The sequence below is a fragment of the Anthonomus grandis genome, chromosome 9 (genome assembly GCF_022605725.1).
Source record: "Anthonomus grandis grandis chromosome 9, icAntGran1.3, whole genome shotgun sequence".
Classification (NCBI taxonomy): domain Eukaryota; kingdom Metazoa; phylum Arthropoda; class Insecta; order Coleoptera; family Curculionidae; genus Anthonomus; species Anthonomus grandis.
This window is the reverse complement of record NC_065554.1, coordinates 360,023-372,903: the sequence shown is the minus strand read 5'-3', so window position 1 is coordinate 372,903 and position 12,881 is coordinate 360,023. Positions and strand designations below refer to the sequence as shown.

Below are 12,881 nucleotides of genomic sequence, written 5' to 3'. Positions count from 1 at the left end.
TCTTCGAGTTATAGATTTGAAAGACAAAAAGGCTTTTTAAAAAAATATATATTTTAAGAACGTTACAGCGTTGTGACTTAACTCTACTAATGCTTGAATCTATCTATTTAAAACGATACAAATTACTTCTTAGCTAAAGTAAAAATGATAACAATGCAAAAGATCATATTTTATAAACTAAGGAATAAAATATACTATAGTAAAGGGTTATATGCTCCATAACTCCTCCCTCCTAAGAAACGAGCTTACGGATGGTACAGGAGTGGTGAGGTGGTTATATGACGATTTCTGAGCAGGATTTCGTCATAGATTCGTCTGGATGTAGGCTTCTCTTAGATATTCTTGGCATCAGGAATTTCTGCACCATAAAGTAGCTAATTATTGCTACTAGCAGACTATAAAGTAATACAGTATAAATGCTGGTTCTGTGGTAGTATACAGGTTGGTTCAGGGCCCGGTCTGAGTCTTTGATGCTGAATCTCGATGGATCTATGAAGAAGTTTGGCTTCATTTAGGTCCAGTGAGCTTAAATCCAAATTATTGAAGAGAATTGGTGTAGCTTCATTGCTAGGCGGTGATAGGTTGATTTGAGGTAGTTCGATGTTTTTGTAATGGGTTTCTGGATCCTTGTAACTTTTGATGACAATGTTTCCGATACGAAGTTCACAAGTAGAATCCAGTTCTACGATGTAGGTGCCATTTAATGGGATATTGTCTTTATTGGAACCACAAGTCTGGATAGCTGCAAGAGGTCGAAGTACGATTAGCATCCATTTTCCTTCTTCCAGTTTTTCTGCTTTGTTGGTGGTCATTTAGATTTTCGTCTGCTGGCATTGGTATATGGATTCTCCGAATTTTAGCATTTGTACTTCGCAAGATTGTACTCGCTTCAAAAACCTTCCACGATGTAATATTTCCGCAAACCAAATACCTAATCCTTAATGAGCTGAAGTATGCAAAATCCAACCAACCATGCAGGAAGATCACCACCAACGAATACGTTTGCCAAGACTTTAACCCCTTGCCTATAGACGAAGATGCATCTTGCGAAGTACAGATGCTAAAATTTAGAGAATCAATATCCCAATGCCAGCAGACGAAAATCCAAATTACCACCAACAAAGCAGAAAAACTGGAAGAAGGAAAATGGATGCTAATCGTACCTCGACCTCTTGCAGCTATCCAGACTTGTGGTTCCAATAAAGACAATATCCCATTAAATGGCACCTACATCGTAGAACTGGATTCTACTTGTGAACTTCGTGTCGGAAACATTGTCATCAAAAAATTACAAGGATCCAGAAACCCATTACAAAAACATCGAACTACCTCAAATCAACCTATCACCGCCTAGCAATGAAGCTACACCAATTCTCTTTAATAATTTGGAATTAAGCTCACTGGACCTAAATGAAGCCAAACATCTTCATAAATCCATCGAGATTCAGCATCAAAGACTTGACCGGGCCCTGAACCAACCTGTATACTACCACAGAACCAGCATTTATACCGTATTACTTTATATTCTGCTAGTAGCAATAATTAGCTACTTTATGGTGCAGAAATTCCTGATGCCAAGAATATCTAAGAGAAGCCTACATCCAGACGAATCTATGATGAAATCCTGTTCAGAAATCGTCATATAACCACCTCACCACTCCTGTACCATCCGTAAGCTCGTTTCTTAGGAGGGAGGAGTTATGGAACATATAACCCCTGACTATAGTATATTTTATTCCTTAGTTTATTGAATATGATCTTTTGCATTGTTATCATTTTTACTTTAGCTAAGAAGTAATTTGTATTGTTTTAATCAGATAGATTTAAGCATTAGTAGAGTTAAGTCACAACGCTGTAACGTTCTTAAAATAAATTTTTAAAAAAGCCTTTTCATCTTTCAAATCTATAACTAACACACAACGAAGGAATGATATTTACAGCAAGGTATGTAGGTTTACAGATACGGATAAATAACGATTTTAATTTTTTCTTTGGAACTGTGTGGTCATACCTGCCTTCAGAGGGTACTACATTGCTACTTATTTAGGAGTCGAGACCTGAGATGTAATTTACTTTTTATTTACAGTTGATTGTGATTGATTTACAGTTTGTTTCAGTTGATGTGACCACCTTCCTTAGCAAGAGCAAAAAGTAGGACCCATGCAGAAGATCCGTGTACTCCGTCTTTAAGTCAATATGGCTCCGATGAATCTACAAGAAAGTGGCGCATCAACTAGAATTGCAAAAAGAGGACAAATTTGACATTTCAGTAACAATAACAATTCTAAATTTAGTTTTAGTGTTATTAAAACTTTTGTTTCGTAAATTAAAATTAAGACTGGTGTATTAAAATAATTTACTTTTCATTCAATAATGACTTTTTTTACAATTAAGCCTGGTTTTCATGGGTAATAATAACTTTTACCGCTCTTTTGAATGGAACTTGTCAATTTTACCTAAAAAAAAATAAAGAAAAATGGTTTTCTTTGCTTTTTTAATGGTGCCAAAAAGGCACTAAAAAAAGGTTATGAAAAAAATCGCCGAAACCCGTGAAGAATAAAATGGATCAAAGTTATCAAATACACTATAAACTTTTTAATAATTGGTACAAACATTAATAAAATTCGTTTTTTACTAGTGGGCCAACTTAAATGAGACGTCACTCATATAATATAATAATAATAATAATAGCTCATAGGTAAAAAGTTTTAATGGGCAAACATGAAATTTTAATATGCAAAAAATATTTTATGTGTCATAATAACATATTTATTTAAATTCAATTTTTAAATTTTTTCATTGATAGAATGTTCCAATTTTGACATCAAAATATGTTACCTAGAAAAAATTACATTACTACCATAAAAAAAATTCAGAATGTTTTAATCGAAAACTTACCTAATATGGCTTTCTTGCCAAAGTACGGCACCCTAGTTACAATACGCTTCGCGTATTGTAAGAACGCACCGTACATAGTTGAGGGATTTTCAGGACCCTGCGTCACATAAACGTTAATAACTTTAATTCTTTGCGATTTTTTTTTTCTGGTATTCACCGTTATATGTGGGAAGGTTGAGGCTACGTGATGGTGTAGATTTTTTAGCCACGCAAAAAACCGCTTTTTTCGCGAAAACAGCCGCTGCAGCGGTTTGTGGAAAACTGACTGAGCCGAATTTTCTAAAACTCACTGACGTCAAAGCCCTTCATAAGAAGCAGTGCAGAAAGGGCGCTTTTAAAAAAAACCCATTGGAAGTGGGATTTTTCTGTGAATGAAATGTCAACTTGTTGCGCGGTACCTCGCGGACTTTAACATTTGTGGGGCTTAACGGTGATCTTCATGATGATGCGAATAAAACAGCCCTTTTCTACGTGAATGTAGCTATCTTTTTTGTTAAAACAATTTTTTTTCAAAAAGCAACTGCTTCCGAGATAAACGAGCTCAAACGTAAATTTTTGTTTTTCGAAAAAAAAAAGTGAATTTTTCGAGAAATAATTTTTTTCTACTAAAAAAAATTTTTTTTGTTTTCACTGTTTGAAAGCCTAATCCTTTAGGATTAAATAGAGGTATTAATTAATAATTTCGCTAGGTATTATACAGGGTGAGCTGTGTTAACAAATATGAACCTCTTTTTGAGCCTTTTTTTGACCGATTTTTTCTATTTTTCTTAATAACTCTTTAATGGCGGCACCTAGAGATTTCAAAGTTTCAGCGTTTTAAGAACTTTTTAAAAGCTATTTTTCGACATAGTCTACAGTCTTCTACGTAAAGCAGTTTTTGCTCTACACCTTTTTTTAACTTTGACGCTTAATACCCGCATACCTATGATACCTAAGAAACCCATTTTTTTTCTGAAATCACCGGACACTCTCTGGCTATAATCCACTAAAAACCGTTTTTCTCTAAATGTTACCGTTTTTTCCGCAACGCGCTGTTATTTAAGAAAAACACCCAAAAATAAGCCGTCCCAATCAACCAGTCATCACGGGAGCCAACGCATGGTACAATATAGTTAGCGGTCCAGCACCGAATGTAAAAGCATACGGACGACGTCACTATCGAGTCGCACATGGCCAGATGACGTAACCGCGGGGTTTTCGGTATTATGGCCAGAGAAAAACAAACCACCGAGAAGGGACAAAGCCGGGACCAATTTTTCTTGCGCATGTGCGAGCTTATTTGGTATACCTGTCTTATTGCCGGTCCCCTGCCAGCCGTCGGTTAGTCCGGTAATATTCGACGCCTAGTTCAGTCTAGTCAAGTGTTGCCTGAATTTTTCTCTGTGTTTATTTTTTGTGTGTGTTGTCATTGTGCTCTTTATTTTATTAAAAACTTTTATAATATGCCTTATACCTGTGCTTTTCGTGGATGTCATTCACAGACAGGGTGTGGTGTTTCTTTCTTTGCTTTTCCGCAGGAAGAAGATGATCGGTAAGTTCAACTTTTCTTTTAATTGTTTCCACTCAAAATAAATTGTTTCTTTTTTTTTTTTCGTAAATACAGTATTTCATTATTTGTTTTTTATTAAATTCGTAATTACAGTAATTAGAGGTATTTATCTATGCAGTAAATTAAAAAAAAATACATAAATTTAACTTTTGAATTAAAGTTATGGCTGGAAGCTTGCTATAGAACAGACTTGTTTTCAATACCTCGAGAACATCTTACCAGGAACTATAAGCTCTGTGAGTACCATTTTGATGAGAAGTTTTATAGTGCAGGGCCCTCCAGAAAGCGTGTGTTACCTAACGCGTTACCAACATTATTTCCTAATCCCACAAAAAGGACTTTGTGAACAGCTTGAGGATGGACCGCCAAAAAAAGTCAGGTTAGCTTTTGATGGGTTAACTCAACTATACTTTTTTACTTATTTTTACCTACTAACTAATATTAGTTTTATGCTTGAAACCCTATTTTGCACATAAAAATATATTCTGTATCTATTATATCTCTTCTTTTTAGATATTTTAATACAGCCTGCAATTATGAAACCAGCAACGTTGGCCGAGCAAAGTATTGCCGAAAAAAATTCTCCTTATGACAGAACTAAGACGTTTAATTTAATTATTGCCAATGTATTTTTGTCTTTCATTATACAATGGGCCAATATTATTTCCTCAAAAAATAAAAGTTTGTTTAGAAGATTTTTTGTTTTCCATTATTTATCCTAAATGGTAATTTTTATAGTTGGCACTATACCGGGTGACACAGGAAAAAGGGAAGACGCAATAACTTTTTTATTTTTCAAGATAAACAAATGAAATTTGGTATGTCAATAGAATGGTTATAAAGGCATATTTTGACGTATTCAATTGTTTTTGATCACTTCCGGTTGAACCGGAAATGACACGAACTTTCTTACTTTAAATGGGACACCCAGTATATTTGTTCATACATTTGTTTATCTTGAAAAATAAAAAAGTTGTTGCGTGTTCCCTTTTTCCTGTGTCACCCGGTATAGTTTAGGTGTACCTATAACTTAACTATACCAACAGTAAAATAATGTAATATTTTTGATTTCAAATTCCCAATAAAATTTTTAATCTATTAATTGTCGTATTTCTCTCCGTGTACGGAACTATTAAATTGCCAAAACGATTTTTCTCCGTTACTTAATATGTAGCGCCAGTCATTTAAGCCCGCTCAAGGGCACCAAAATTGGACCCCAGAAAATCAACGGTAAATGTGGGTTTTGTCGCTTCTCGGTGGTTTGTTTTTCTCTGTTTATATTGTGACACTCGTATGAATCGTGGAAAAATTTGTCATAAAGCTTTTTTACTACTTTTTAAGTCGTCTTTAAGCAGAAAAAAGAAATTTTGAATTCGGAGCATATTTTGAGAAAATGTTTATTTTGAACCGGATTTTGTTCGAAAAATGCAAAGAAATAGGTTTTCCGTTCGTTTTAGATTCAAATCGGTAATAATCTTTTTTAAAGGTACTCTGAAGTAGTACAGGATCGAAAAATAAAAAAAATGAAATTTTGCCATAGGGCTTGTGATAATTTGAAATTTATGCTTTAGTTTTTTTCAATTTTCTCCGATTCTATGATAGCTATAACCGATTCGTCTTGACATACGGATACCTCTTAATATTCCCAAGAATTTTTATTTGATACAAAAAGTTGTCAGAGTTTAAGGCTAACATTAAAATTTGTCAATATTTAAAAAAAAAATTGTACCATGAGAAAAAACCAGTTTTGTTTGTTTTTCCCACATTTTTACTAATATCCCGGCTTCTATAGCTTCGATTCAATTCGTTAATAGTTTATTTTATTACTAATTCTTTTCTTATTAATTCTTTTTATATTTTATTACAATTGCTCTTCAAAATAAAAATGGAAAATAAAAAAAATCGAGATAAAAATCCGGTTGTCTGATCCTAATACATAGACTCTTATGGGACCCTCTTTTCCCTTTATTTTGTGGCACGTATAAATCCTGGAAAATTTACTTATTAAACTTTTCTACTAAGTTTTGAATGGCTTTTAAGGTAAAAAAAGAAATTCTGAATTTGGAGCATAATTTGAAAACGCAAATGAAATTAGTTTGAAAACAGCGATTATCTGCATACTTTGGTGAATCCGCCATAACTTTCACCAGTACGACAGTGAATTAATTGATGAGTTTGATTCAGCATATCCACCCTAGATGTCGCTAGAAAATTAACATTAATATTTTTAGCATATTTTTTTTAATCGTGGATGGCCTTTTTAATAGAAAGGTTTACTTTACTTACACTCATGAGACCTAAACTTTATTGCTCTTGGTTTAACCTGGCTTCTTAGGGCAAAGCCTACTCTCTTCACCAAAAATGTGGGAAATAGAGAAAATAATATTATCATTTGCCAATAACGACCTTTATTCTGCTTAATGTTTTTAGGCTCTAATGCTACATAACATACAATCATAATTCTTGAAAAAGATATTAGGTGTGTGTCTATATTATGTGTTATGCTTTAATACATGTTGTCCTTATCTTTATAAAAAATTGTATATATGTACATATAAATTCTGCCTATTCTATGTGAACTATTTAATTGTTATTTAAATAATGTATAAAACTAATTAACTTAATAAGGTTACAAAAATATTTATTACATGTCCAACCTGTATACAACTGAACTTTGTTATGACTATTTTTTATATGCTCATAATATGAAAAAATTGATTTTAACTTCTGCACTTTTTTCTTTCACATCCTCCAACTTTTCATAGCAAAATGAATTTCAGGCTCTGCTGTTGGTTCAAAATTCAAATCATGTCCCTTTACTGGAATATGACACCGGCTCACCTACCAAATCGTTGACAGTTTCTCTGTTTGAAGTACCATGCTTCAAAGAAGTGGATGAACTTGTACTGAGTATAAATAAGTTTGTACTAAGCAGTCCTCTATTCACCTTATAAAAAATCAAGCTTGAAAATAAATAAATAATTATAAGTTGGAAGTATAGAGTTACTTTAGAATTACTTAGTAGAGTTTTTGACAAAGTCTTTAGCTTCTCCCCGGTTAACCTCTTTGCATGTGGAAAAATAATGAGACCATTTATTCTATTTTTGTCAACAAAACGACAATTACATACCAAGGCATGGATTAAAGGTTTTTTTATCCTTTTGCCTATAAGGAATAAAATTTATAGAATACCTTACTTAGGTATAATAAAAATTGAAAGATTTAGTAATAATACCTTAGTGTTCCTTAGCAGCAATATCCATTTCTCTGTTTCCAGGGGCTCTTTTGGAAATTTAAAGAAATGACAGATCCGTTTTTCGCTATGATGCTTTCAATCTGGTGCAAAACACATAACCTCTGTTGGTGTACTCCACTAAAAAAACAAAAACAAAATCAAATATAACAATCAAAACATTATGACATAACCTTAAAAGTTATGCATTTTCATAAATTTCAGGATTATTTACTAAAAATCGGTAATTATAAAACTGAATTTAAAAAAAAAACTTTGTATGAGTATAACTATGATACTTACATTTTATTTTCATATAGTAAGATGTGGAGATTTAAAATATTTTCCAACGTTTGTTTGGATTTTGGAAACTCCCGTTGCCGGTGGCGTTTATGCTTGTAGCCACAGAACACAAATATGTGGGCCGTCGTCATCTTTTTTCTTCGATTTTTATGGCTTAAGCCCGATAGCAATCACCGTGAGTTTGAGTTATTCAAAAACATGTTAAGGTGGCTTTACATAAAGAAGTTAAGCTGTTTACCTTCCAAACAATACCAACGTAGTCAATTCGTTTTTTTTTAGACATAATTAACAATTAAATTGTGAATAATAATAATCTTTGTAAAAATCTCGAACTATTTTTGATGATTCTGACACATGTCTGTTATGATCTCTTTGAAAATTTAAAATTCCATCTTTGTCATTATTCTCTATAATAAATGTGCTTTCCTTTTCCATATCAATACAACTCGTAGTGATATAATTTTCGCCTCTCTTCCTTCGCAAATGTCTAAACCCAAGCGATGCCGAATGACAGAGAAAAGGTTAGCGAGTGCTTATCGCGCATCGCAAGAAATAGGTACTCTCTATATTTTTTCTTGTCTAATTATATGTCTATCGAGTTACTTTCTCCGCTACTTAAAGCCTACCCGATAAGCCGTGGTCCCTCATCCACATTAAACTTGAGGGTGGCGCCCGAGATAATGGTTGGATCACCAACTACAAATTTTTTGAATAACACAGAAGATCGGGAGGGGATTAAAAAAAATTAGTAAGCGTCAGTAATATCATTAGAGTGAAAAAAAAAACAATTATCTATACTTTAGATTTTGTCTTTTAGGAAGCTTAGTTGAAAAATTGTATAGCAGCACTGAAGAGGTCAAAAAATGGCAAGAAAAAATGGAAATACATTTCTAGCAGTGTTTAGACAAATGCCTGATAAAATCACTTTGGTTTAATGATTCATAAAAAAAATTAAATATTAAGTATAAATTTTTATTAATTTTTTCCGAAATGTAAGACAGTAAGAAAAAAAAATGTTTCTCAACTGCCATAAACTATAACAATAAATTATCATCTGAATTTTCACATCAACCTTAACAAAAAAAAACTTTTAAATATTGAAAATATATTAGAATATAAAACTATTTTAAAGTTAATCCGAATCGGTGTATTTTTATTATTTCCTCCCTTTGCCTTTACCTTTGCCCTTTGCACCTCCCCGTTTTGCTGGTGTTGGTGCTGCTTTGGGCGGTTTCATACCACTAGGTCCAGCTTGGCCCATTTCAAAAACGGACTTTACTAATTCCTCAAATGTAGATACTTGCTCCTACAAACAAAACAACATGGGAATTAAATAATTTTTAATGATTATTTATGAAAAATTAAAATTTTAGAGAAAAATTAACAAAACGACGTAAACAAACTTAAAGGGGCATAATGCAACAGGCAACGAATGAACCTAATAATAAGGAAGCAAGATAATTAAATGCAAATTTAATGCATCAAACTGACCTCGTCAACAGATTTATGAATTATTTTGGCATTATAAATATGGCAACATAAATCTAATAGAAAATATATCGTAGGGATTCATGCTCGAGGATTTTGGAACAATGAATAAACAATATACAATTTTTAGTTCCTAAGATTAACTTACGAATACAATCTAAAAACGCTTCTCGCCATTTAGATATATGTTGAACCAATGTATCATATGTTTTCTTACGTTTAATTACAATTATGATTGTGTTTGTAAAAATATCTGAATAAATAAATTATTGAAAGGAACCTGGCTGCTGATAATGGCCTGATCAATACTAATGAATAATATTTTTCTAGTAAATTTACTCACTACATTTTAAGAAATCTGCTGAAATAATAATTATTTTATTAAATTCACATATTTTACCTTTCTGATGAACATGAAAATACAGGTGGAAATTTTTATTCGATTCTCACAGACTTGGAGACGATTAAAAAGTCTCTTAAAACAAATAGTAAAAATCAAAGCTGTCGGGAGGATGGAATTTCTGGTAGAGATTTTCAATCAAATAAGACTTCAATACATAATAGGTCCATTAGCAAAATTATAAAAATAAAAGAATTTTAAAAATAAAATTGTGTAATTAAATATACAGGGTGTTTCAGAAGTAGAGAAAGAATAGAAAACATTTGAGTATAGAGACCCATATCCGGAGAAGTGTCATTACGGCCCTAAGACGCCTTAAAATTTAGAAAGACGATGATATGCCTAAATAGGATTTAATGCATTTAATTTTTGCCTTTTGTACAGGGTCTTTCCCCATATATTCCCTCCCTCTACTGGAGTTAGGTGAAAAGTAAAAAATAAAATTATACAAACCTTTGGGGTTTGACTTTACACTTTTGAATCGATGTCCATTTTTTTTTTCTTTTAGAAATGTCAAATTTTTACAGATAGTTTTTTCTTATGGAACACCATTTATATGACCTCATAGTCATAGTAACAAGAGTGAAATTCTCTGATTAAAATATATATAGATTAGCTACTTTTAATTTGACTATTTTGGAAATATCAGGCTCCAAACTTAAAAAAAAATTACCTAATGAAGATCTTAGTAGGCCATTGTTACTGTTTGACATTTATGAGAAAACAAATTATTAAAAAGACATTATCATTTTTCCGCCTTGTGAGATGATTGAATTAAGTAGAAAAAATTAAACCTTAAGTTTAAATATTTACTAAGTTATATTTTGTATCTTTGTTTGACAAAAATACATAATTTTAATAATCGTTTAACTTTGGACTGAATCCAAATAATTATAACTGCTCTAACTGCTAAATTGTATTAATTATAAATGATCTATGATTTTGATTTAAAATTTTAACATTTATCGTTGATAATTTTTCCTGCTTGTAAACTCTATTTTGCAAGTAGCCCCAAAGAAATGAATCAAAAGTTGTCAGGTCTGGACTGTTCACTGGCTAATCAATTGGCCCATGTGCGTCCGACCCAGTCCGTTTGATCCAAAGTTTATATTCCTCATTTGAAAATCGCAAAATAGGTAACATATTATTCGGTTTGCTGTTATTCCGCTCTCGCGGCATTTGCGGTTTTTGTTTTGTTTTACGGAAAAGTCCAAAAGTTTTGCATTATTTTTTTTTACTTTTCATCTAACCATTGTAGAGAGGGGGTATATATGAGGAAAGACCTCCAACCTAAATACACCGACTTAAACGTCACACATGATTTCAGCGGACTTGACTAAAAATTTGAAACTAGTTTTGAAATCGATTCAAATGCTGCTATAATTCGTCCAATTAAGTCCTGTTCTATTTCTACTGGAGTTTCGTAGACCAAAGACTTTACATATCCCCACAGGAAAAAAAACTAACGACGCTAAATCGGGAGACTTAGGAGGCCAATAAACTTCTCCACCTCTGGCAATTCAACGATGCTTAACTTAAATCTCTGAGCCAAAGTGCTGTCGAGCGTTTATTGGAACAATTTCAAGAAATTCTGGAAGAACTTCCAGCCAGAAACGCCGGTATAGGTCCTGTTAACCGTTCTAGTAGAAGGTATAGCCCAATTAAATAATCATCGACAATGCCAGGCTATACGTTGACGGGTCACGGCAGCCGGTAACGTTCTAACAAAATTTAAGTTCCCGGCTGCCGTGATTTTTATTTTTATATCAATACATCACGGCTGCCGGGAATATTAGGTTTGAAAATGCCATACCCGGCACTCGTAGCATCAGCAAATCGTTATCGGCATCGGCAGTACGAATTCAACAAGTTTAGGTTATGTATGACTTTTTTAAGTTTGTAAATAGGTATATGTGCTCAGTAAGTTACCGGTGTTTAATTCTGTTTTTAATATTTGCTCAAAGTACCTACCGTGATTTTCAATTGAGTTTAAAATGAAAGTTGGAGACAAATTTAAATCTTTTGAGGAATTCAAAGTGCAGTTGGAAAAATACATGACCGAGACATTTACAGAATACTGGATAAGAGATAATAAGTCTTTTTCTTCTGCCAAGAAAAGAGTCTCGCATCTAATAAACAAAGCCAATCCTACCCTAAAGTATTATTATATCAAATATTGTTGTATTCATGGAGGATAATATTTAAGAACTAAGGAAAAAAAAGTAATAGAAAGACGAGGTAAAAGCATACAATAATTTTTTTGAGGGACTCCTAATTACGACACGTATTTTATTTGTGTTTTAGCTCTTTTAGACAAAATTGTAAAGCACAAATATATTTAAAATTAACTGACGAAGGACAATCATTAGAAGTAAATAGTCTAATCGATGAGCATAATCATCCGCTGAACACAGAGTGAGTAAATGTGATAGATGATGTGGACACTTTGTTTTAACGATTTTATTTAGATAGCCCTCCTCGTTGTTATTTTTTGTCTGTTTGGGAAAAATCTGTATAGTATGTATAATTGTTTCACCGAGTAGTTCTGCTGTTCTGCATGGCGACCAGCGGGTAAAAACATTCATTCATTTACTATCAAAAATTATTTCTGAAGAAAATCTGTCATGGTTCGCCAGTGACAACGTGATGGATGAATGTTTGTTGTTCATCTAATAACCTAATTAATATGACAAAGTAAAAAACAGCAGCACGATTTAGTTTACATTAAGAATTAAGCATTTATTTAGTTCCATTCTGCAGAATTCTGCAAGAAAATTAACACAAAAACATCTTAAAACCTTAGTGAAAAACGTTCGGATCAATAAAATCGATAAAACTTAAACGCACGCGATTAAAAATAATTAATTGTATACCTATGGTACCTTTATTAAAATATGTTGAGAATTATCCGTAAGTACAAAAAATGCGATAGCAAAGTCTTAACCTAAGTAGGTCAATAATTTTGTTAAAACAATTCTGTTTTCTATCTCGTTTTCTGTATACGCCTCACC

The 12,881-nt window shown here is 32.6% G+C and overlaps 1 protein-coding gene across 1 annotated transcript in view; it reads right to left on the bottom strand.

Annotated features, from left to right (window-relative positions):
• Positions 1–8,940: 8,940 nt before the first annotated feature.
• The window catches only part of LOC126740115 (condensin complex subunit 1-like), a 98,855-nt gene continuing 94,914 nt past the window's right edge, over positions 8,941–12,881 (bottom strand). The window contains exon 22 of the mRNA XM_050446021.1: positions 8,941–9,288. Within this exon, the coding sequence (XP_050301978.1) occupies positions 9,139–9,288 (150 nt within the window). The 3' untranslated portion in view covers positions 8,941–9,138. The remainder of the gene's footprint in view (positions 9,289–12,881) is intronic.